General features: G+C 45.9%; 1 protein-coding gene across 1 annotated transcript in view; it reads right to left on the minus strand.

The window, feature by feature from the left end:
• Positions 1–10,185, minus strand: part of flt4 (fms related receptor tyrosine kinase 4) — a gene marked incomplete at its 5' end in the record, with an annotated part of 67,492 nt that extends 57,307 nt beyond the window's left edge. Inside the window, 3 exons of the mRNA XM_083651719.1 lie at positions 3,008–3,288; positions 4,894–4,990; positions 10,137–10,185. Coding sequence (XP_083507845.1) covers positions 3,008–3,288; positions 4,894–4,990; positions 10,137–10,185 — 427 coding nt within the window. The remainder of the gene's footprint in view (positions 1–3,007; positions 3,289–4,893; positions 4,991–10,136) is intronic.
• Positions 10,186–25,767: the final 15,582 nt, after the last annotated feature.

Raw genomic sequence — 25,767 nt, forward strand, 5'->3', positions numbered from 1 at the left:
TTGGGTCTATATGCTGGGAGGGGTGCAGAGGGGCGGGACTGTTTATATTTACGCCTACTAGTGCAGCATGGGTCACCATGAACATACCTGCCAACACCCTGATCTTCACAGCCCTTTCTCCTGCTGTGCTCCCGATTGGTAATTAATTTCTCCTGATAATCTCCTGATTTCATATTCATAGTTTTAATGGTTATGGTATCATAATGAAACTAGATGACCTAAGCTAAGGTACAAACCACGTCATGCTAGGTTGTCGGGGAGTGGGCTAAATAAATTCCAATCCAAACTTAGGCGAAATTATTACGGTAAAATTATTTTCAAAGGAGTCCTTTGATATCTCCCCTCAAGATATCTGAATGAAAATAGGTTTCTATGGGTACCCACAAGTCTCCTCTTTACAGATAAGGTAGCATTTTTTGATAGGGTAGCACAAGGGTGTCCAAACTTTTTTGGTTGTGGGCCGCATACAGAAAAATATAAGGAGTCGCGGGCCAAACAATATTAAGCACGGTAGTTTTCGCGGCAAAAAAATTTGACCAGAAAACCCTTGTGCCATCAAAAATTTAATTTCTACCTAAATAAATATATGACACATAGTTTATTGATGCGCTCACCTATTACAATGGGTATTTCTGTATGTTATCAAATTTTCTTTTCCTGTGCTAACAGGTTAAGACAGAGATAATTTAACATAACTTTAGTATTAAACATTAATTCAGTATCTTTTTTTTTATTTTTTATAAATAGACCATGTCAGGGTGCCCAAGTATAACCCATTTTCAATGGTTTTAAATTGAAAAAACGAAATGGGGGGAATCCGTTTTTTTGTTTTTGTTTTTCAGTTTCTTTTTCTTAATGTTTTTGTTTTTCCATTTTTTCCCCCGTTTTCGTTTTCATTTTCCGTTTTAAACTTTGAAACAGAAAAACGGAAAAACGTATTTAGCAAAAAAAAAAAAAGTTTTTTTTTTGTTTGTTTTTTTACATTTTTTTCTTTTTTCTAAATTCATGGCGGGCCACTTAAAAACGGCCAGCGGGCCGCAGTTGGCCCGCGGGCCGTAGTTTGGCCACCCCTGGGACTAGCCTCAACGCAATTGCCTTCATTCTTCATTCTGAGTCTCAAAGGAGCACCCCAATATGGGGTTGTAGGCTTGGCTAAAATGGCCTTCACTGATGTATTAATCACAATGAAACAGTATACCTCCCCCCTTCCCAAATATTGTGTAGTTTCCAATACCGAGCCCTTGTAAACATGCCAGAGCCTGTCATTTCTGTCTTTTCCATTAAAAATGGCCGTTGTTGTCCTTCCGCTTCCCAGCTGAGAAACAGCGCCATCTCTGTTGTGTCTACGGGTGGAAACCTGTAATTACACATCCTATCCAGAAGAACAGGCTCTAGCATGTTTAACTCATTGAGTGCCAAGGACGGACATGTTCGTCATTTCAAATAGTAACGTAGAGTGCCAAGGACGGACATGTTCGTCAATTGCGTTTTTTGACGGTGGGGCGTCGATCAAAGCCTTCTGCCTCTGATGTACAAATATTATAGCTATTGGATGTGTCTAACCTATTTTACAGAACCCTTAGGTGGCGACAGTGCTCTCCACATAACAGAAAGGCAAGGAAAAAACAAAGAAGAAGTCGTTATGGAAACGGAAATCGCATCGCATCCGTATGCATCGATATGCTGAAGCACGTTACTGCAGCTGTGCCTGCAGCAGCCAATCTGCTCCCACAATTGAGCCGCTCCGTGTCATCCGCACATCCACACCGTGGAGTTGTTATTATTCTCAACTGGAAGCATCGTTGCCGGTGACAAACACACGCGGAATGCTGTAAAAAAGCAGCATGTTGAGCACCCTTCACTGTGCGCACAGCAAACTCAGCAGAGAGCCACCACAGACAGGAGGAGGAGTGTGCAGTTGAGGCGAGGCGGGGCGGGGCGGGGGCGGGGGGGGGGGGGGAGGGGGCACGCAGAGCAGCACACACACAACACCCAGACAGACCCAGGCAGCAGGACAGGATTGACAAACGCAAGCCAGAATATCCGATGCCCACCAGCAGCAAATCAAGACCAGCAAGAAGCTGCAACCAGCAGCGCACGCAGGGGCCAGCGCTGCTGGTTGTAGCTAAAAAATATTATTCTGCCAAACAGAATTCCCTGGCCTTCACTGTTTTATTGAAGGAAATTATTTTTGAGGTGTGACTACATTAGAAAAGATTAGCTTCAGAGTCAGTGATGTGCTTGAAATGTTTAATTTCACAAAAGGCCAATTATCTCAGCTTCTAGAAAAAAATTGCTTTTTTTGCATGAATCAAGCTATCTTCTCCGGCTCATAACTAAAGAACGGAAAATGGGATCAATAAACTTTTTTTTGCAGATGATAGAATAGAGTCTCATCGTTCTTTGTGCGTGTTCAGTGTTTACATAGTAATATCACACAATATTCTGTGGGCCTCGAGAAATCACTGAAAACGCTCTGAAACTCTGGCACTGGGAGCATCCGTCCTCCAAAAGTGGCTGGCACTCAATGAGTTAATAAGGGCTCGGTATTGGAAACAACGCAATATTTGGCGAACACCGATTACCATCCTTTTCAGATAACAACGGGAGGTACGTACTGTTTTATTGTGATTGCTAACATGTATGAAAATGTAAGCGCATTTTACCATTTTAGCGTAGCCTGCGATGCCCTATCGGGGTGCTCCTACGAGACTCACAGTGAAGAATGAAGGCTGAGTCTCGCTGAGTCGAGGCTAGGGTAGCACAAGCCGTTTTCCACAAAGGCAGCAAACATTGGCATTTTCCAATATCCCAGAAAATCTCCTTTTTCTCAGCCTAATGTGAGTACATGTGTATGCATGAAAGACACAATGTTTGACATGAGGTCAAAGTACTGGGAGACACTCGTTGGGGACTTGGGGACATCAGTACGGGGGGTGTGTTGTCTGTCTCGGGGACATCAGTACGGGGGGTGTGTTGTGTTGTGTTGTCCGTCTCTGCGACTCACCCCTGACGAAGACGTAGATGTTGACGGCGGTGGTGCCGTCGATGATGGCCTTGACGTCCCTGTAGTAGCAGCGGTAGTAGCCCGTGTCGTTGGCCCGCGCCCCGCTCAGGACCAGGCTCTTGCAGTAGGGCTTCCCGGGCTGGCCCGGACACTCCGTCACCCGGGCCGACCTCTGGCCCGGGGCGCCGCTGGGCTGCAGCAGCAGCTGGGCCTGCCGGTCGCTCGGCTCCTGTCCCGCCAGAGTGTGGTCGGGCCAGGCCCAGGCCAGCGTGCGCTGTCCCCTGAGAAAGAAATGGAAAAAATCTAATTTGCCGTCTGCGTTTACAACGGGGGATCGTTTCCCATTCCGCCCGTGTCATGTTCTGGCCGTAAAAGGTGATGAGTGGGGGGGGGGGGGGGGGGAGAGTGAAGCCCGAGGGGGAAGCGTGCACGACGTGTATGTGCGGGTGCGTGATCCTATATATTCCCCCTCTGCATCCATTGCACACGCCACTGTTGTGCTCCGTCAAATACATTTCAGCTATGGGTGGATATGCTATGCCAGGGCTATATGAATGAGAGAGTGGCTGTCTGAAAAGCGACAATCACGCTTTCACCACCTGCCTCCGCCGACTAGAAATGTGCACATTTTACAGACAGTGCCAAAATGTAATGACTGAAAATGACTTGGAAAAATCCACACGCGGCACAATGAATGCATTGTGTGGGCTGTCTGAACGCCCCCCCGTGAATAGTGTGCGCCTGTCAAACTGCATGCACATTGTAAAGACTAAATGGACTCAAATGAAATTGATTTCTTGTCTCACAGGAGTGGCCTGTCCATGTGAGGGTTTTTACGTACGCTGTGTAAAGTGTCGTTCTGGAGAAAGGCCAAACATATCACCGGCTTTCCAGAGACATCATTCTCGCTACCGTAGAAAAACAAAGCGTAATGGCGTGGAGGTTTGGCAGCGAGCAGTGCAGCAGAGATGTCAGAGGATAAAGGATGGTTATACTGTGTAGGTCGTGTGAATATTATCTGACATGGCTTCAGTTGAAAATGTACTGTTGGCTGTGTTTTAAGAACAACGCTTCGCTCGGTGCCCTCTGACCCCAACATAAAGGGCATGCACTTTTGGCATGAGACAGGTACGTGTTGCGGTGGCTGGGGAGAGATCTTCTTACACAAGGAAAAATCACGGTGCTGTGAAAACTGGACAATTTTGTTTACTTGAATCTATGAATCTATTATGAGATCAGGTATAAGGTCAGAGATAAGGTCAGCAGTGTTGGGCAAGTTACTTTCAAAATGTAATATACGACATATTACTACGGTAGTTACTTTCATTTGAAAGTAATACGTTACTTTACAATATTACTGTCTGTGTAGAGTAACTCGTTACTTATTACACTACTTTTGCATTACTTTCACCAAAACAACAGCAGCAGCAGAATGACATCGCCGCCCCAGAACCATCCCGAAAAACAATTTCAACCGCCTTGAAGTCAGTGTAAACAATCCAAAATTTGAAATGTAATTTTTTTCCTTTGTTATTGTCATCTATAGCGGTTATTTGCATAAAAACACACAGTTTGATTAGGACATGATTGCATCTTTTTTAAATGTGTGCTTTGATTTAAAAATGTTTTAACTCAATTTGTAACTTGAGTTACTTGACAAAGTAACTGGTATAATATTACTAAGTAAAAATTATATTACTGAGTTACTGCTAAAAGTAATATATTACATGTAATATGTTACTTTTGTAATGAGTTACCCCCCAACACTGTGAAGGCCAGTATCATGAAAGAGTAGAAAGCACACAACTATTGGGTTTTGCTTTTCGTTCCTGAACTAACATCAAGTTATATCGATGACATGCATGACACACTTGCAAAGTACCTACCTGCATGTAATGGCGAGTGTTTCGTGGACTGGAATCACTAGGTCGTCTTTGGGGCTGTCAAGGGTGGGCGGAGTCATAGAGAAGCCAATCACCAGACCTGAGGGAGGAGGCGCACGGAGCAAACTGCGTGAGATTTATGTTACACAAAAAGTGGCCGCGGGGTCAATCAGGGCCCCAGCGGCGGTTTGGACAGCGCTGCCAGTAGCCTGTCGAGTCTCTCAAAACACATTATCGGGGGATCTGAAATGCAACACGACAGAAGCAGCGCAGCATGTTGCTCATTACGTTTACAAGCTCCGAGGCAAGTCTGAGAAACATCCAGGGCCGACGACAAATCACGGCCCACTCACTCATGAGACGCCGCTGCTGCTCGCTTCCCTTCTCTGTGAAGTAACCGTGGAGGAGACCCACTGTGCCGCTGATTCGTTAGCAGCTCATTCACTCCATTGACTTGTGTTTGGTTAATGTGGCCCGGTGGAGAATGTCATTACCGTCTCCCGAGTCGCCTCGGGGTGCTATTAGCACTCAGTCAGTCGCTACGCCGACAGTCTATCACATATAAAAGTGTCACGGTGACTTATGTCCCCCCCACCTGGATGCTATTACTGTTAAGAGATGAAAACACTTTTTGAAGGTGGAGAGAGGCAGTCAATGCATTTATAAAAATGCATTTTCAATTTCAATCTTGCTCAGCTCGGTGTTAGTAGGGGGAAATGACTCGACAGCAGCACACTGATACGGGTGCTGCCCTTTCACAGCACAGTGAACAAGAGGATTCAAGGGCGAATAGTAGTAGGCCTACAGCAATGCTACATCAATAGTAAACACCTTACAAGAGTTAACATGCGGTTCGCACACTCTCTCTCTCTCTCTCTCACACACACACACACACACACACACACACACACACACACACACACACACACACACACACAAAGTAACTTACATGGCCGTAGGCAGGGTTTGAGAAATACCGAGGTCATTTTAGCATGGCGTTGGGGGTCCAGGGGAGGCTGTGCCCCCCGGTTCATGGAACATTTTGTCCATTTTAAAGTCAAATGCTTCAGTCTGGTGCCCTTTGAGAGCAACATTAAGAGGCTAGATCTATAAAGAACTACAGACATCATGTTAGATTCATATCCTCTTTACTGTGCTGTTGCTTTACAATGATACAAAAAATAAATGTCTCCCCACATAATATATATTCTGCATACAGGTCACATATGGCAGAATACTGCTCAATTAAATACAATGGCCCATCTACACAAACATCACTTACAGGGGAGTTACTTACCCATTCACTTCAATAGAACTGTCCCCAAAGTCTAGCCCCAATCTAGCCCCAATGCAAAATGTGAACGTTGTGGTGAGTTATGTCTCTTCCTTCTATATAGCACTCAGAGAGGAAGAAAATTGTTGCATTTCTGATCAACTATGTCATATATCATGTTATTTATGAGGGCTTTAAAACATCAATTACAGATGAATAGATGTGGGGGCCGGGCTATTTTAAATTTTTGTTCTAGTATTATTATTATTATTTTTTTTATATACCGAGGTCATGACCTCGGTGTCCTCAATGGTAGCTACGGGTATGCAAACATATAATAAAGACAAAAAACTAAAACTTCTTCCTCTCTTCATTAGGCTACCAGCAGCACTTTGACTTCCCGACAGTCAGCAATTACCTCACGCCAATCAAAAGCCAGTGTTCTCTCTCTGGACAGCTGTGTTTCCTGTACACAAAGACTCATTCCTCATGGCCAGAGAGCACAACCAGACTACTCTTCTTCTGCAAATATTTATCAATCATGTTTACAGCAAAGAGCTGATTCCAATAGAGACACTGCATGAAATAGGCCACGCCCATCACGGGGGAAAGCTCTCCATTCACTTCCATAAACCAGCGTTATTTCCCTTGAATTAACCATAGCTAAAAGCTGTTGTGTGGTGGGCTGCGCACACAACAAATGTAAGAAATCGCCAATTAAAGTTTTTTTGTACTCCCGAGCAAAATAAGGAAGCCATTGAGAATTGGCGAGAAGAAAAATGTGGATGTTGCTGTCAAGGAAGTAAGTTGGAGTGTTCATCTTCCGTATATATGATCTTTGTGTGCAACACGTGACAAAGGAGAACGCCAGGATTGGGGGGAGGAGTTTTTGTTTTCCTCCGTTTTGGGCGTGGTTTGGTTTCTGAATGATGACGCGCTCCGCAGTGTCTCTATGGAAAAAGCCTGATCAGCTTGGGTTCACGACAGTATTGCACACAAAGACAATCTCAAGTATCCTTTTTTTTTTTTTTTTCCCCTAATGATTTTTATTGAAGGACAAACATGGCAAACATGAACAGTCAACATTAATTCTTTCCTTCAGATTTTCTTTTGAGATGCCCCTTGTTGCAGCGGTCACATCTGTTATCAACATTGGGGTATATCTCGGCCAGCCTGGCCTTGCTAAAAGTGGGTACGGTGCAGAACCTTCATGATGTTGTTGAATGTATCCTATCAACAGCTGCATCCCAAAACTCATCTCGTAAGTTCCGACCCCAACTCGGCTTCCCAGGCTAATTTAGTTTTCAAAAGAGTATGAGTGTCTAATGACATGAGGTGATCGTACATTTGTGAAATTATACCCCTTTGATTGGGCAGGATTTCCAGACATCTGTCCCAAGGTAGTCTGGGAGGTACATGTGGAAAAGATGGGAACCGGGCCTGAACAAAGTGTCTCACCTGAAAGTACCGAAACTGGTCAATTCCAGATAAAGCATATTTATCTTTCAAGTTCCCGAAGCTAGAGAAAACATCAGATTGATAGAGATCTTTGACAGACCCAATTCCCTTTCTGTCCCACACGAGAAAAGCATGATCAATCACAGAGGGAGGACACATATGATTGTTTGATAGTGGGGTCAGAGCGGATAGAGACTTCAATTTAAAGTGTCGCCGAAACTGAAACCACATTTTTAGGGTGGAAAGTACACAGTGGTGTAATGTAACTAAGTATAAATACTTAAGTCCTGTACTTAAGTATTTTTTCTGAGTATCTGTACTTTACTTGAGTATTTATATTTCTGTCAACTTTCACTTTTACTCCACTACATTTCTCAAATAAAATGGATACTTTTACTCCACTACATTTCCCCCAAGCATCTTAGTTACAAAGTAAAATCAGAAGAAATTGCGTAGCCTGCAAGCGATCAGGTTTGGCAAATCAGTGCTCCTAGTTTGCAAGTTACGTTAATCACGATCCACAAGCCATTCCATTTGGTGGCTGTAATGCAACATAACGTTGTTTGCCAGCGGCTATAAAAGTCAAGAAGAAGAAATAGACTTCCACTCAAGCCCAGGGATGTCTTTTGCTTGATTTTTTTTGCAGCATTCACTTGTACTTTTTACCTTTAATACTTAAGTACATTTAATATCAGAAAATTACTTTTGATACTTAAGTACAGAAAATATCAAGTACTTTAAGACTTTTATTCAAGTAATATTCTAATGAGTGACTTTGACTTTTACCAAAGTCTTTTTCTGGGAAGATATCTTTACTTTTACTTAAGTATGGTTTTCTAGTACTTTATACACCACTGAAAGTACAATTGGGTTGGACGTATGTCGAGACGGGGACAGAGGTAGAGATGAGCATAATAAAGCTGGAAGTGATGTCGACCGGTTCAAATATTCCTTTAACTTACAGCAGCGACTCTACATGTAACATCGAGTAAAGGAAAAATCAACCCCCAGGTACTCGTACTCTGTGTTTTACGGTACATTTTTTGATTATTTTCAAGTCAAGTCTTACTACTGTTAAATATCATCTATCGTCAAATACCCAGAAAATTTGCGGCACATTCATTCACCGATATCTGTTTAAAGCTGTGTTTAAAGTGTTTTATACATTTTATTGTTCATTTTCAAGTCAAGTCTTCTTCATTACTATATTGTTTTACATGGTTTCTTCAAACAATTCCATATGTTTTTGATCATGCTGACCCCTTTTGCTTTCTTCACCACCGTTTCATATATTGCAACTATCCTCCTCGTTCATCTCTGCTCGGGATCACAGTCGCGACCACAACATTAGTAAACCATCGAACGGCATCTGTTTCCTTCTTTGCTCGGGTATTAAAGTTGATTTTATAACGATTTAAAAAACCACACAACAACAGAACCCACCAAAAAATACTCTTGTAATATCAGCAGATTGATAGAAAACAAACAGGGGTTGGGAGTTGAAGCGGGAAGCAAACATGAGCCATGAATCATTCCTCCCAGCTTGGCTCCCAGCAGGGTATTCCTTCCTGGATGGGCCTCCTCTTTCAGAGATCTTTAACTCTTCCCCCCAGAGGAGAAGTTTACTTTCCACAACATATTGTCTTGGCTGAGAATGTGAACCTGGCACCACCTTGGGTCCCACCCTCCACCCTCCACCTCCACCCTCCACCCTCCACCCTCCACCCTCCACCTCCACCCCAGCACAACACGACACGACACTGCTGCCTCCTGTCTCCCACTTTGAGACTGCCAAGCAGCTACTTAGTCTGCGAGCCGTGTGCTTCTGGAGAGGTCAGCCTGCACAGCTGTCACTCCATGTGCTGAGACACGTCCAGGGTATATGCGGGAACTCTGAAGTTAACTTCAATAAGCTTTTAAGACCTTTGCAATATATTTTAAGACCTTAACGCCACTTTCGTCAGTCGTCACGTCATCAGCGACATGGGGTGTAAATCACAGATTTCATCACGATACAATACATTTAAATTCCAACGATATAATATTTGCTGATATCACAAAGTCTGCCACACAAATAGGATTTTGATTCAGTTTAACACAATCAACTACAAAATGTAATACCTCATTGTATGATGATTAAGACTTTTTAAGACTTTTTAAGGGCCTTAATTTTCCCTAAATTGATGTATCAACTTGAATACTTTTCAAGACCCCGTGGATACCCTGACGTCTAGGCCGGCCTAGATAAACAGGGCCCAGACATACATGTACAGAGGGGCCAACATGGGGCCCCCCAGAGCTACGGACAAGGGGAAAGTGAGCCTGGACATTCCTGTCAGGACAGCTCACACCTCCCCTATTTTGGGAGTAGCAGATTTCCAGCGCACGCTGAGGGATGAGAACAACAGAAATCGTCTCCTTGCCGAGTCTTTAGAAGGACGGCTGGTTAGCACTGGACATCCCACATCCTTCTCCAAACACTATTATTCATGAATTAAGTCCCTCCTGTGCCCACCAAGGACAGTGGACCTGAGCATCTCCTTGTGGCCACAGTTGGAGGGCATGTTGTATCATGCAGGACCTTGTTTTTTTTTGCACGTTTTTTTTTTTTTTTGGGGGGTGGGGGGGGTGGGGGGGGTGGGTCCTATCTTTTTCTTTTTTTTTACGGAAAAAAAAAAAAAAAAAAGATTAAAAAAAAAACGATTTTTTTAATCTGGAGGAAACCCCAGGGGAGCACGTGGAGAACATGCAAACTCCACACAGAAAGGCCCTTTTTGACGACCCCACCTGGGCCGTAGTACGGTGAGGGGTGTGTCCCCATTCCCATGGCGTCCTCCTCAGTGCCTATGGCCCCAGGTGGGGTCGTCAAAAAGGGCCTTTCTGTGTGGAGTTTGCATGTTCTCCCTGTGCTCCCCTGGGGTTTTCCTCCCCGTAGGAACCCTCTGCTAAAAAAAAAAAACCCCAAATCAAATCATGCAGCATGCAGGATGCTGTTCAAATGACAGTTTCAATCAACATCATATCGTACAAGGACACAGGGCTTCACATCAAATGCAAGGCCCTGTGTGAGACTGACAGAAGACGTACACATAGGCTACAGTATCTCTCTACATGCATTCAACATTCAGTGGATAGCTAATAGCTATAGCCTGCATGAAAGTTACAGTATCTCCCACAAACACAGGGGGTTAATAAGTGTTAGAGAGATGTACTGAATAAGGTGACGTGAGGTTGCGGCGTGGGAGATTGGCATGTTGATATATCCTCTTATTGAGAGATGTGCAGCATGAGAGCCAAATCCCGAGGTAAAAGTGCTGCTAGCCGAGTCTCAATGTCGAAACCTTGCCTGACGATCGATGGAGCTATATAGCGCGCGTCTTTTCATAAGCCACACACACACACACACACACGCACACACACACACACACACACACACACACACACAGAATGAAAAATTGAAATCTTTTCTTGAAATGTCACGGCTGATTACTGTGCCCGGAGAGACAAGACGAGACAAGAGGCTTTTTCTCGGCTTTGGCAACATCAGATGGTGCTGAAGATGCTTCAAGGTATCAGCGTTCAGCAGGCAGCACAGAGTGTAAGTAACACACCAGCGGGCAGAAGAAGGAGGCAGCATCACACCCACACACACACACAGAGTCATGGGAAACGCTGCACTTTGAATTCAAGCCGAGTGTTTCTTGGATGGCTCAGGCTGATACAACTCCATGACAAACACACACAGCGCTGATGTTCAGCGCTGCATACCGCGGCCGACACGACACGGCCCATTTCCAGGGTGAGGCGGAGGCTAATGTGCAACGCGCCTGACTACTTGTCTCAATGTTGGATCTCTTATTACGCCACTTGTCATCTCTTTACTGGTGCGCTCTCTCTCTCTCTCTCTCTCTCCCTGCTGGTCTGGAGGAGATGCTGCAGGGAGAGCCTCGGTCAGTCATCACTTCACGTGAAGATGGCTTATGGCCGCGGGGGCAAAACAGACACTGCCCCGCTCGAACTTCTGATGGATGAGAGGTGGAAGGAGGCGCTGTTTCTCGACCTTACTATTATATAGGTGACGCCATTCTATATAACTGATGCTGCAGGAGCTGTTATTTCTCCTCTCCGTTCCCCCTCAGGGGCTAGTGTGTCATAGTGATGAAGTTGCCGGGTGCCAGATGTCAATATCTTCCATATGGATTATATACTGTATATACTGCCTGTTTCCAAACTGCGAGTGGCCAGAGAGGGCGGCGCTGTCGGCCTGTCGGTTAGATAAATAGTTTGAGAAGATGTATAATCCCATTAGAAGTTTGTGTTTGTTTTCTGTCAAATGTAATTAAAAGCACACATACTGTATCTCAAACGTACAGCAATGTGACGCTAATGCCAAACAAAACCAGAGACAGGACTTCTTGGGCGATAGCACAGCTTGTCATAATAAACGTGTTTCTTTGGTATGCTGCAACCGATTGTAATTGTTTTTTATGACAGATGTCGGCGTTGGACTGTAATAAATGTTATCAGTGCACTTGAAGGCACATTTCTGTCTTATATAAAATAAACAGTGAAACAAAAACAAAGCCAACAGTCTATATACTTAATAAATCTTGAATCTCGAATCTTGAATATACAGGCATGGTTCCGAGGCAGTGCTGTTTAGCGGTTTCAGCTGGTGTATAGCCAGCACAAACAGCTTGTACTGTAGGTGGACGGTTCAATGAGTAGCGTCAGCTGTGAACTCAGGCTTGGAAACTCAGCTGGAAGGTAGCAACAGCTCACCTGACGCTGCCAGATGGTTTGTCTTCACAGAACCACCTGGGAATGCGCTCGGCAAACCTTTGAAAGGGGCAGGCACTTTTTTTAAAAGCTACTTGGCAGGTGATTGGATGAACCGTCTGTCTATCATGTGCGCTCGCTTCTCACTGCCGTCACATCTAAATCCCGCCCGTATAGCTGCCTCTGGATGCTGATTGGTGCGAACCACTGATTGGTTGGGATTCAAACCAAAACATTGCCTAAAGTGCCATTAAGGCTGAGTGGCCACACCCACTGCACCGTGGACTTCCAGGTATTTGTGCTTGCTTGTTCATTAGACTAACTGCTATGTAGTTGTGTTACTTGCTGATGTTATTAAGTGTAAACTTGGAGAACACTTTCAATTACCGTCATTTTTTCTAGGTTTAAATTTATGGGGTCAATTTGACCCCAAAGATAAACTAAATGTTAAGTAAGTTTGAACATCTATCAAGATTGCTTGGCCTGCAAACGGATGGTGATTGGCTAGTTGACAACCACCTTACAAATGTGGAGCGGGGCAGAGGGCCAGAAACATAGCTGAGATTGGTTCTGCTCTTTTCCCATGCATTCCAGCTGGTGGAGGGGAGATAAGCAGTCAGGTGATTAGCCTCAACCAACAAGAAGCAACATCACCATTTTACTCTGAAAAGATACAACTTTATCCATTATTGCTGCTTGACTCATTTTGCTATCTTATGATTACACAGCAGGGCATAAACAATATTGTTCACATCCTGGTAAAAATCCTTCAGGCACAAATGCACCAACAGGCAGCTCCGAGAGGGAGTTGTTGACAAGCATGTGTTACTCTGGAGCCCATTTTCTATGGAAACACTTGAAATGACAAAGACCCCTAATTACATTCTAAACCTATTTAACGCACTGATCACTGGGGGATTGTTGGGAACAATTAGACAAATTCTTAACTCACGAATAGCGAATGACGCTGCCAGCAACCATTGCCGATGATGTCAAATAGTTTTTTTAACGCGGCTTCCTCTCGGGGAAACAGCCCACTGAGCATGTCCTTGTCAATACATGACATAGTGGACTGTCCATGAGAAATGTGATTTCACCGCTGTTGTGAGAAAACCCCATTCTCACTATGGGAGTGCGGCCCCAGGAGCCCCCAGCCGGCTTTCTCAAGCCAAACTAACACGAAGGATTTAGTGGCCTAAGAACAACTTGAACAAGCTGATGTTTGTTTAAAAAATAAAAAGAGGAGATTCGACAAAGGAAGCAATGTGCTGTGGGAGGTGAAATCTAATTAAGATCAATCAGATGATGAGCCAATGAAAACAGCTTTGTCAATCCTGTTCCCACGCATGCCGATCATGTGACAGAGAGATCATATATTAGAGAGAGATGGCTACATTCGACACAAGACGCTGCGGCTCACGCAGCTGGCCTGCTCGCCGGTGCTGCATGCCTCCGGCATGATGGAAGGGCCAGATGTATATGAGCTAAGTGCCAAGAAAGTCTGAATTTTTCAAGCGCTATTCTGTCTGTTAGCTCAACAACATACTGTATGCATCAAGCTGCACTTTGATGTCCCAGCTGACAGCGAGGAGAGGTGTGTGAATGGCAGCCTGTCAATTGAGATGTGTTAACAGCCAAGGTAAAGGTAGGGTCAGAATAGTGAGAGGCGCTGGAGAAAGACTGATGGGTCCAAAGGGTGTGGGATTATTTCATCACTCTTACTGCTGCAAAAATGGGTCTGTTTTCATATGCTATTTGCACCTGTATGTCAAATACGCCAAATTTAAAATGCCGAGTTTAATTGTATGTTTAATAAGGAATATGTTATTTGCACCTGTATGTCAAATACGCAGAATTTAAAATGTTTAAGCACGTCTAAAGTATGCACCCGACACGTGCACCTATGTGCAGTGAATATGCCACTGTCTCTGACTTGTCTTATCACTATACTGCCTTATTGCTTGTTGTGTCTCTTGTTGTTTTTGCACCCATATGCCCTGTTATATTTGTACTATTTGCACTATGTTGTAAACGGAGTCCACAGCACAAGAATTTCACACGTGATACTTGTACCATGGAGTGACAATAAAAATCTTGAATCTTGAATCTTGAATTCTTGAGGGGGGAAAAAGGCAAATACATATACACCCCCAGTTACTTTATTTGGGATAATTACAGGGTTTGAAACTGCTGTAAAATATGCAAATGTATTCTTCTATTATACATTAACACTGCATTGGCAACTGCAGCCTGTTGTTTCTCAAAGGCAGCCAAAAATCAACATGACATTGTGAACATAAACAATAAAAATAATTTAATGTCATGCTTCTGCTGATTATGTTGATTGTTGTAATGTCTGACACATTTCAGGATTCACTGCTGTACCCCGCCTTGGCAAATATGCAAATAAATTAAACTGAAACTCATATAAAATATAATAACAAACACAATTACTCCAATTATTTCTCACAGCTAATGAAAGCCATAAACAAGCAGAGTATGAATTATTACAGCAAAGCAATATCATCCTAGAGTGACTTTATCTATAGTAACTTCAGGAACTAATTCAAGGTAGGCATCCTAGGTCCAAGTGCTAGTTAGTTAGTTAGTCCTTGCATGGGAAAGCATGGTGCTGGAAGTAGTGTTGAAGGACCAGTAGGAGGTGCTCTTCCCCCTGGTCTCATGAATAATAGCCCTAGTATCCCCAATGCCCCAGGGCAGAGACAGGGACTCGTGTCCTGCGAGTGAGCATCGTCCTTTCGGATGAGACATTAAACCGAGATCCTGACTCTGTGGTCAAGAAAGATCTCATTGGCACTTTTCGCAAGTGTCTAGGTGAGGTGTAGTGAGGAGCCAAGGTGCAGACACAGGAGCAGGCAGACAAGATCCAGGTGACAAAAGGCAGACAACAGGTGTGGAACAGGGAGGGAGAGGAGCACAGTAAGGAAGGGGAGGGAGGACAAAGTCCAGTGACCTCTGGTGGCCAGGTGCAATTATGGCCTCACTGAGGCCAATCATGACAGTACTCCTCCTCAAGGGCCCGGCTCCCGACGTCTCCACAAGCTGAACAGGAAACTGAGTAGGGTGGGTGGGCGGTAGTCTCTTAAAACAGACAGTGTTGGCTCCCGCAATTTGCAAATGCTCCTGCCTTCTCGTCTGTACCTCCTGGAGGGGAAAATTGGCCAAAATGGATGTTTGTTGAGGCGGGACATCCGCTCATTTCTCCAATCACCTGCCTCAGTTTTGTTTACATGTGTCATGATTGGTCGAATACCATGGAACTTCCTCCCGGTCTGAAGCGTTTTTTCTTTTTTTTGAAGATGACAACTTCAAGGCCAAATTTTAATACGCAGAAGTACAGAGGGTCTATGGAGCATTCAGACTATGGAAGAGATAGACTTGAGATAGGCTTGAGAGACTAGGAGGGCGGAGGGGGGCCAGAGGCGGGACCCAGGCCCAGAGACCCGGGGACAGGACAGGGCAGAGCTAGCGCCCAGCTACCTTGAGTGGATGGCATGGGGGTCGGCCAGGCTGGTGGAACAGGTCAGGAGGACGCCGCCGGCGACGACATCGGCGAGGAGGATGAGGCTGCTCAGGGGGTCAACCCGGAGAACCACCAGACTCAGGAGGAAGAAATGCTGGCGAAGCAAGCGGGACCACCAGGAAAGGAGATGCAGAAGCTGGAGGTCAGAGGCTGCAGCAAGCACCAGAAGGTTCGGCTGTGGGGTGCGGCTGGCTGCAGGACCGGAATCTGGAGACTGAAGGGTAGGACCAGAACCAGGAGACTGAAGAACAGGACTGGAACCTGGAGACTGAATAGCAGCACTGGAACCTGGAGGCTGTGTTGGAACAGAGTCCAGCAGCTGGTGAACTGGACTGGAGCCCAGAAACTGGTTCGGTGACTGGGCCATGGAACCGGCACTGGTGCCACTGGAGACACCCCGAAGATGACGGAAACTGAGGTGAGACAGGACATGTCGGGAGTCACTGGAGTCATAGCCCATGCCCGGAGGCTGAGAGACCGGACCGGAGACCGGCAGCAGAGGTGTGGGCCGCCGAGGTATTGTCTGGGTGTAGGCGGCTGCGGCCGATGACAGGAGCCCTGGCAGGATGGCGGCAGGTGTGGCCAGATGGACGGAGAACCTGTGTGGAGCCGGGCCTGGTGGCTCCTGCAGCTGTGAAACCCAGTGGAGCTCACAGCCTGCAGGTTCAGGACGGGCTGGGGCCGGGGGACAGATAGGCAGGCAGGCAGGGGAAAGGGTCTGAACCGCCCCAGAGCTTTCTTCCACCTGGTAGCTGGGCTGTTGCTGGTGTCTCGGCCGTGGCTTGGGCTGATAGTTAGCGAGCCCAAGGTTAGCTGACTGTCTGACACTGCGAGCCAGGCAGCTGCCCAGGTAAGGGTTCTGGGCTGCAGCCGGCTCAGGACTGGCTGGCTACTGGCTCACCAAGCAGAGTCTTACAGGCTGGTAACTGGCCTGCTGCAGGCTGGTATCTGGGCTGCTGCGCCTTGGGCTAGGGCTAGGCTGCTGCTGAGGTCTGGGCTTGGGCTGGTAGCTGGTGGGCTGGGCAGCAGGCTGACAGTCAGCAGGCCTGGCAGCATGCCGGCTAGCATGCTGGTGGCTAGCAGGCCCCAGGCTAGCCGACTGCGAGGCAGGCTTGTTGCCCACTGACAACGCCGCCTGCCGGGCGAAATAAACAAGGTAATCAATCACCTCTCCAGCTGCCCAGGCAGAGGATGTGTCCCCTGGGTCCTACCTCTCCAGCTGCCCAGGCAGAGGATGTGTCCCCTGGGTGCTTTTTGGTGCCATCATTCTGTCAAGGTGAGGTGTAAGGACCCAAGGTGCAGACACAGGAGCAGGCAGACAAGATTCTTACTGGAAATACAAACGGCTAGGCTACAGGTAGGGAAACAACAGACAATACAATGATACAACAAGGTCTACAAACAGACTGAGACCATATAATACGCACAGGTAACTGAGGGACAGCTGTGACACAGGGACAGTGGGGAGAAACCAGGCGAACTGATTGGTGGGGATAAAGTGAAAGAACAGGGCGGCAGACTAATGAGGGAACAGAGACAAAAGGTGTGGAGCACCAGGGAGACGAGCACACATGAGGGAAAAAGTCCAGTTAACTCTGGTGGCCAGGTGACTCACTGAGGACAATGCTGACAGCAAGAGCAGGGTGTCCCTTCCATCATGGCCACCTAATCATCCCTCATTATCTAATTGGTACTTTCAGTCCTCAGCTCTCCACTGAGATGATAGCAGATGTGTGCAGAGTGTTCTGGCTGCCATGCATCATGGTGCATGCACCAGGTGAGTGCTACACATCGGTGGTGGATAAGTCGATTATCCCCCCCCCCTCCCACACACACACACCCACACACTTACACAACCTGATATGTTACGTAAAGCACTATATAAATCCAGTCAAATAGGAATTATTAGAATCATATAATTATTAGGGCTGTCACGATACACTCGGTTCACGGTACGATACGATACACGATATTGGGTTCATGATAACGATACGATACGATATTTTAACAATATTTTTTTGCGATCGATTTGTAAGTTGAGGGGGCATCCTCCACGCTAATTTGAGTAATTTCACGATTTTCATCCTCCGTGTGTCTGTAACGTCCCTCGTCTGTTCAAACAAAGCAATGAAAAGGAGAGCGAGCATGCAATCAGATGCAGATCAGTGCCACCATGTTCAGCTTCTTTTTCTCGCGATATGAGATTTCATCTCAACGATACATATTGTCACGTTTTGATATCGCGATATATTAATATATATATTAATTATATAATTAATTTACAATATCCCTGGCCGGTTTCTATACCTGTTTGTTGTTGTTGTCGTCGTCTATGAATCGAAATGTAGATTTTCCCAAGTGACTGCGACTAGGTATATATAGATCTTGTTCTCAGTTACATCTTCTCAGCATAATGTGGATTCAACTTGTGCTTTGCTTTCCCTGCGCCGTCCCTCGTGGCTTATAGCGTTGGTCACAGTCAGGGATTTCCAGCCTATGGAGAAGTGCTGCTGACAATAGATAAATCATACACACATACAGTACAGTGGAAGGACTCGAGGTGCTATACGGCACTCGCTAAGCCAGTTATGAATGTAAAGCTCTCTGACAGACAGACGGAGAGACAGACGGACAGACAGACAGACAAACAGACAGATAGAGATATGAAGCATGAGCCTGGAGCATCAAAGGCATGTGGAGAGGAGCGCTTCTCTCCCCGCGGTGGGGTGCGGGCACACATTAAGAAGCTCATGTGAAAAAGCGACGCCAGTGTTTTTTTCCCCCAGCCGCCAGCAAATGTCCTGTTTTCTCCATGGTGTTCACGCCTCTCTCTCTCTCTCTCTCTCTCTCTCTCTCTCTCTCTCTCTGGCTTCCTTTTTTCATGGACAGTGGAGGAGATGTTGCCGTTAGTGTTTCCTTGCTCCTCCTGTGTGTAGTTTGTGTCCCTGATCAGTCACATGACAGGAACAGGAAGAGAGGAGCGCTGTATAAACAAATAAAACTTTTCGGAGAGTCTCGATTTAGCAGAAAGGATGCAGCAGCGTGGTGGTGGTGGCAGTCTTGCAAAAAGTGCCCACAGAGGTTTTCACACATACTCTCGAATTGTGATCATATGTTGGTGAACAAAAATCAAAGCACAGCGTTCCTTCTGCTGCTCTCACTCAAAAGCCTTGAATATTCTATTTGTATCAGTCTATCAATTAGCGAATGGGACCTGCACCCATATATCGGCCGTATAGACACTGCGGAACGCGTCATCATTCAGAAACCACGCCCAACACGGGGGGAAAACACAAGGACCAACTATCGTGCCAACTTCTAGCAAAACAAACCGTGGCTAACCGGGCGAACAAAGGAACGCTCGTCCGATACAGATAATTTTGCAGATATCTTAGGGGGAACTGGCTAGTGTCAAATAATGAGACGTTGTGAGCTGATCACAACGTTTGTCTGCTGCACACAAAGATCTTATATACGGAAGATGAACACTCCAACTTACTTCATTGACAGCTAGATCCACATTTTTCTTCTCAACGGCTTCCTTGTTTTGCTCGGGAGTACAAAAAAACTTTAATTGGTGATTTTTTACATTTGTGTCTGTGCAGCCCACCACACAACAGCTTTTAGCTATGTTTAATTCAAGGAAAATGACGCTGGTGTGTGGGAGTGAATGGAGCGCTATCCCCCGTGATGGGCGTGGCCTATTTCATGCAGTGTCTTTACATCTGTATCAGTCGATATCGGCCTTGTTGACTGCAATCGGCTATCGGCAAAAAAAAGGTGCTGTTCACCAATTGCAGTGGGCGATATTTAGCAGTTGCGTCACATAATTTGTTGTTTGTTTCATAATTACATTACAGTTTGATTGAATTTGTGCTAATTAAAAGATAGTATAGTGTGAAGAAAGGCTCAAAAGACTTTAAAACAGGTCATAATGAAGATTTATTTGTTTCCCTCTCAAAAAAGGCGTAAAAAAACTTGTTATTTTAAACATCGGTATCGGCCCAGAGTTTCGCAATCGGTGCATCCCTACTATAAATGCAACTGTATTGCTCAAAGATTTTGTCAACAGAAACTGAACTCACTTGATTGAACCAAATTAATGAATTAATTAATTTTAGAGTAAGTCAGGCCTATCTCCCATATTCAGGACGTGTTCTCTGAAACAGAGTCAAATCAAGTCAAGTGAAATTGTACGGGGCTCCAACGTGCCTTGAAAGGACACAGTTAACCAATGATCTGGAATGGAATGACACTTTGAGCTGGAGGTTTCTATAGTGACAGTATGTAGGTGACAATACAGCAGCGTAGTTATTTCAGTGACACGCTGAGGAAATCTGAAATAGCCCCGCATGTCCTGCTGGGGACAGGAGGCCAACCGGGCCACCGAGCAGACCTGCTCCCTGGGATGTGGAGTCAGCCGGCCCCGGCTATATATTCTCTCTCTCTCTCTCTCTATCTCTCTCTCTCTCTCTCTCTCTCTATCTCTCTCTCTCTCTCTCGCTCTCTCTGCGTCTCCCTCTCGCTCTCTCCACTCTCTTCTTCTTCGGGAGAGAAAAAAGTTCACTTCCTCTGTCATCTGGACACAAGGCCAGGCTCAGGCAGGCAGGCGACAGTCTGACTGGCACACTGGCTTTGATTTCATTGTTAGTATGGAGGAGGAGGATGACATGCGCTGTGTGTCCCTGTCCTCTGCATTATTGGGAGTTGGGTCGTTCCAACATCCTGTCGGAGGAGGGGTGCAGCTGAAGGATGCAGCGGTGCGGGGGCCATCTGCGCTGGCTTCCTATGTTTGAGACCTCTGTCCCTGACTAAATCTTTCTGTACCTGCCTCACAGGCACACCGGACACCTCACACTCTTCCTCTGTGTCATCGTTTTTTATTATCGAGAAATTATTTCCCTGCTCCGGGGAAAAGAGAACCAAACACATTCTGGTAGCTGGCTGCTTCATCAGGAGGAGGACACTGGGTCCTAAAATCCTCCTTTGCTGACTGCGACATTTCTGTTGTGAAACCCATATTTGCGTGCCTTTTAAGTACCCGGCAGCAAGGACCAAGGATTCGTGCGATCTGGGCCTCCTCCACGCTCCTCAAAAGACTCGCAGAACTTTGAGGACCTCATTACGCGCTTGTTACCTAATTGGGAGGAGATCCGGGCCATAAACATGTCTCCGCTGCCGGCGTGTCAGATGTCTCCCAGTGAGCTAAATCAATGCGACGGTTTAAGTGGCCGTAACAAACAAGGCCAACGAGGGGGAGTGGCCTGGGTCAAGTGAATCGGTGTTGAACGGCCTGTTGGGAGAAGGGGGGGGGGGGGTGAACTGGGGGGGGGGGGGGACTGGCAATTTCCTTCGGCTTTGCCAATGCTCTCTTTCCCATGAACCTGGAGTGACCTCCCATGACAGGGCAAGAGGCATCACTGAAGCCCACACACTCACTGTCCAGTCACAGCCCCCCCCCCCCAACGCCCCCCCGCCCCGCCCCCCCGCACACACAGCTGCCTCGGCGCGAGCAGCAGCGGTAAGAAACACAATAGCTTGACGGTGGCTCTCTCGTTAAACTGATAAGCGTCCTAAATGTTGCTTGTTCCTAAGCAACGCAAGCACTTTAGGGTATAATATCCACGGAGTAGCCACCGGGTGCCCGGATTCAGTTTCTCTCTCTAAAAACGAGCGCAGAGTGATCAAATAATAAAGGCCGTAGAAGCCGCACAGCAATTTTCATCCAATTTCATGCCACTTTACAATAAGTAGCAATTTTCTGGCAATCGCAGGCGCTGAATCTCATGCTGTTAAGTGTTAAGTGTCAAATCGACCGATAGAGAGAATTTGTAAAATGCAAAGTCGATACCAAGGTAAACATATAATGATGTGACCATCACAGTCACTCGAACTGAAACCCCCCCCCCCCCCCCCCCCCCAATTAAGCTGAACAGACCAATCGACACTGACAGCATGGTCTCATTTTGATAGACTCCCTAATTTGTTGGGAAAATCATGTTCCTGTCAAATCAATTCCTGATGGTCCATTGCTTTCTGATTCAATTATGGATGACATTGACAAATAGTATAATTTACCTCTCAAGGAAAAGCACTCATATATTCTGCACAGAAAGCCTCCTCTTAGCTCATAATGGGCTGGTTAATACATTCATACAGAGTTCAAGAACTGCCTCAGTGAGGAGGTATGACTCAAATGAATCAGTGCCTAGTGTTGCCCTCGACTGACTGACACACTCATGTCAAATGAAACTGCGTTTAGTTTGTTTCGTTGAGTTTATTAGGATCCCCATTAGCCGCAGCAGGATGCTACGGCTAGTACTGTGTGAATATGAGGGAGAGGACCGTGACAGAGAGAGGTAGTCAACAGTAGGGCTGTCCCCGAATGCCAATTTTGGGCTTCGACGTGTTCGAATACAAGATAGATTCAAAGCTTCGACTGGGGGTGTGTGGGGCACATAGTAACAATGAGAGGTGAACGATTTTACTTTTTATTGAAACGGAAATGGATACAAAATGTGCAATAATTACATCAAATAAATTACAGCATAGCCCATAAAAATAAAAATAAAATTGCTCATACACTGTATGTACAGTAGGCCCCTGGTGGCTGCCTGGTCAAAATGTTGCCATTTCAGTGCTGGTTAGGAACGTTAGATGGGAGCTGTTAGGCACAATGCTCTTGTCTAAGAGAATATGTAATAATAATGAATGTCGATGCATAATGAGTAATGTTGGATTACTATTTAAAAAAATAAATTTAAAGCAGCTACGAGCAAGATTTTCGATTGTTATTAAACAGTCTAAATGTAATATTGATGCATCACATCTTACCTATCCACCTTATTTCTAGCTGCCATGATGCCTGATGGGAGCTTCTTCCGCTTCCGGTGTAATTTTCACACTGTTTTAACTTGACAAAAAAAACGTCTATGAGGATTTTACAGCAGAGCCATTCTGCTCTACAGCCGTGTCGTTCGGGTGCTGGGATAACGTAATGCATTGTGGGTAATCGGCTACTGTGGCTAATGCTAACGGCTAGCGTAATAGTTACTTTACATGGCAGTAAAACGCCACTGAATGACCAAATTGATTTAACTTTTAACCATTTAGAGGAACACTGTTTCCATACGGACCCGCAGCGTTGGTTAGTTGTTTATAACGTGACTATATTTATAACTTTTATAACGGACTCCAACTTCCGGTTTATAATTCGGGTCTGCAGCCGAGTATAACAAAGGAAATGGCAAGCTGCAACAATAAGTCACATTAAACCGGACCTTGTTCCCACAATTAGTTTTTACAGTGGGGCATTGAAAAATAAGGTGGATAATAGTAGCTGAGACCAAAGCCGTGTGAATCGGAGATTGCTCTCTTGATGATTATAGAGTCTGTGTCTGTCTTCCGGCGGGCCGGATAGACCAGGAAGTGAAACTAAACGGTTTACGGCAGCTGCCTGCCTTCAACCGTTTCGCTCTGCCTAGCAACAGACCATAAACAAGGAGAACGCCATGCTCGCTACATCCAGGGGCTTGCTACTCTCGCGAACATCTCTCGTTATATTCTAACAGTTTGTTTGGAAGTAATTTTGTTATTTTGCGGTTATGGCCGAAGTGGCTGCCGCAAACCCTTTCATTTCACTTCCTGATGATTCACTGGCCGATTCACTCGGGTTCCAGCGAGACTACTTGGCGTTGGTCTCGTCTACTATTACAGGTAAGATGTGAGGCATCGATATTCAATTTAGACTGTTTAATAACAATCGAAAATCTTGCTCGTAGCTGCTTTAAGAAGATAAACGAAGCATTTCGAATACTGATTTGGAAATCGATTACCAATGGCATCGATTGAAGCTTTGAAGCTTCAGTCACTCATGAATGAGACTTCGGTCTCAATGTGATTTTACCTGTTTAAATAAAGGCTAAAAAAAATAAAAAATAAAAATCGAAGCATTTGGGTCAGCCTTAGTCAACAAGATGAAACCTCTTCCGCATGGTCGTTCTATTGCAAGAGAAACGTTTCGGCAAGGTCGAGCTGCCTCGTCTCAAGTGGAGCGGAGACACTGTGGCCATGGACCCGTGGACCATGACAGAGGCAACACTGCCAAGGGGGGATGAAGACGCTATTATCTGCCATAATGAGGGCAATATGCTGTAACGAGGGACGATAACTTACACAGAGCACCTAATTGTCCTGTCAGAGTAATAAGGGGACCAGTTGGAGAGTCCTGCCATCATAAAAAAAACAGGGCACAGGAAACACAGAGGGCCCAGGAAGAAGAAAAAAAATACACAGATGGTTTTCATTAACTATCTAACACCGACGAGACACATATTTGGCGTTTGCTGCGGATTCCTCGTGTTGAAACAGCTTATCTCTCAGCCAGTCATACTCGAGATGCTGGTGCCTGTATAGCAAACGCTCGAGGAGAATGTGTCTAAGCAGATGCCCCAAACGCCCCGGGGGGGGGGGGGGGGGGGCCTTGCTACCCCCCATGTGCCTGACGCCCCAAACGCCCCCCAGGGGCCTGGCTATACCCCCCCGTGTGCCTGTGATGAGTGAGGCACTAGTGGACTCTCTATTTATTTGGACTTTATTGCCCCGTAGAGCTTCCCACACGGAGCAGCGGCATTCCTCTCTCTCCTCCGGGCCGCTCCCCAGCTGATAGAACAAGATATTCAACGACGGGACGCCGACTCGTCTCCTCGGGGTCCCGAGGTTGAATCAGCGTTGAGAATGTAGGCGGGCTAGTGTTGGCTAAAACAACTCCACCTCTCTAGTGGGGATGACTAGAATAATACCCAGAGTCCAGAGTCTGATTTCTGAGGATGATCTTGGTCAAGCGAGAAGTATGCGTACAGAAAACACTCGGCTAAAGGCAACATCAACACTGTGAGTGTGCACCGCCGAGACACAGAGTCATACACCGCAGCTCATTCTGACTCAGGAAGCTCCGAGAGGCAGAGAAACACTTTCAGCCACTTTTGCTGTAGCCAATATTTATGAGACGGCAAAAACAAGGAAGCCAAAATGCAGGTGCACGAATCAGTGAGTCACACAATGTAATATCCCAATAGTAGCCTGGGAGGGTGAAGTTGTTGCACAGAAAAGTTTGTTCTGTTTTTAATAAAAAGAGACATTCGGCGGCTTTATGTAATAAACGCTGTGTGGAACCACCATTATTCAAACCCAGAGACGGTGACAGGAACATAGTGGCAAAACGGCCCCGGGGTGAAATCCCTCTGCTCTGTAAGTTCAACACTGCAGCTGCTGTTGAAATTACATCCTCCCACCGCACCGAAAATGAGAATTGACTTCTGGGCCGGAGTGGCACGTCGTTGCTTTTCTACAATCACACATTCACTGCTCACAATAATGGGGAGACGAGACGAGGCCGGGGGAAAGTGAATTCTAACCACGTCTGTGGCGCCGGCCGCCGCCTGAAACGGAGGTCGTGAAGAAGAAGAGAGCGCCTGGAAACGCAGCGCTCCTGTCTCTTTGTCTTTACTGTCACATTTGCCTTTGTCGTGAGACAAATGTTCGGGCGGCGGGTTAAGAAGATGCATCAGATTGAACCGGCGTCCGGCGGCTTCAGAGCACACTTGCCTGTGTGCTGAAGAGGGATAGCTATTTCATCCACCAACAGAAGATTACAGCAACATGGTGTTTGGTTTATTAACAAGGTTCTTTTAAGTCTGAACACGCACCTTTGCTGAAGTCCGTTTCCTCCGAGTCTGAAAGTCTATCTTATCTTGTGATGCCAAGTTCTGGATTTATAAGGGAAATATTTATTTTAGCGGTGCACATGCCCTCATTTAAATCA

The sequence above is a fragment of the Poromitra crassiceps genome (assembly GCF_964638095.1).
Source record: "Poromitra crassiceps genome assembly, chromosome: 15".
NCBI lineage: Eukaryota > Metazoa > Chordata > Actinopteri > Beryciformes > Melamphaidae > Poromitra > Poromitra crassiceps.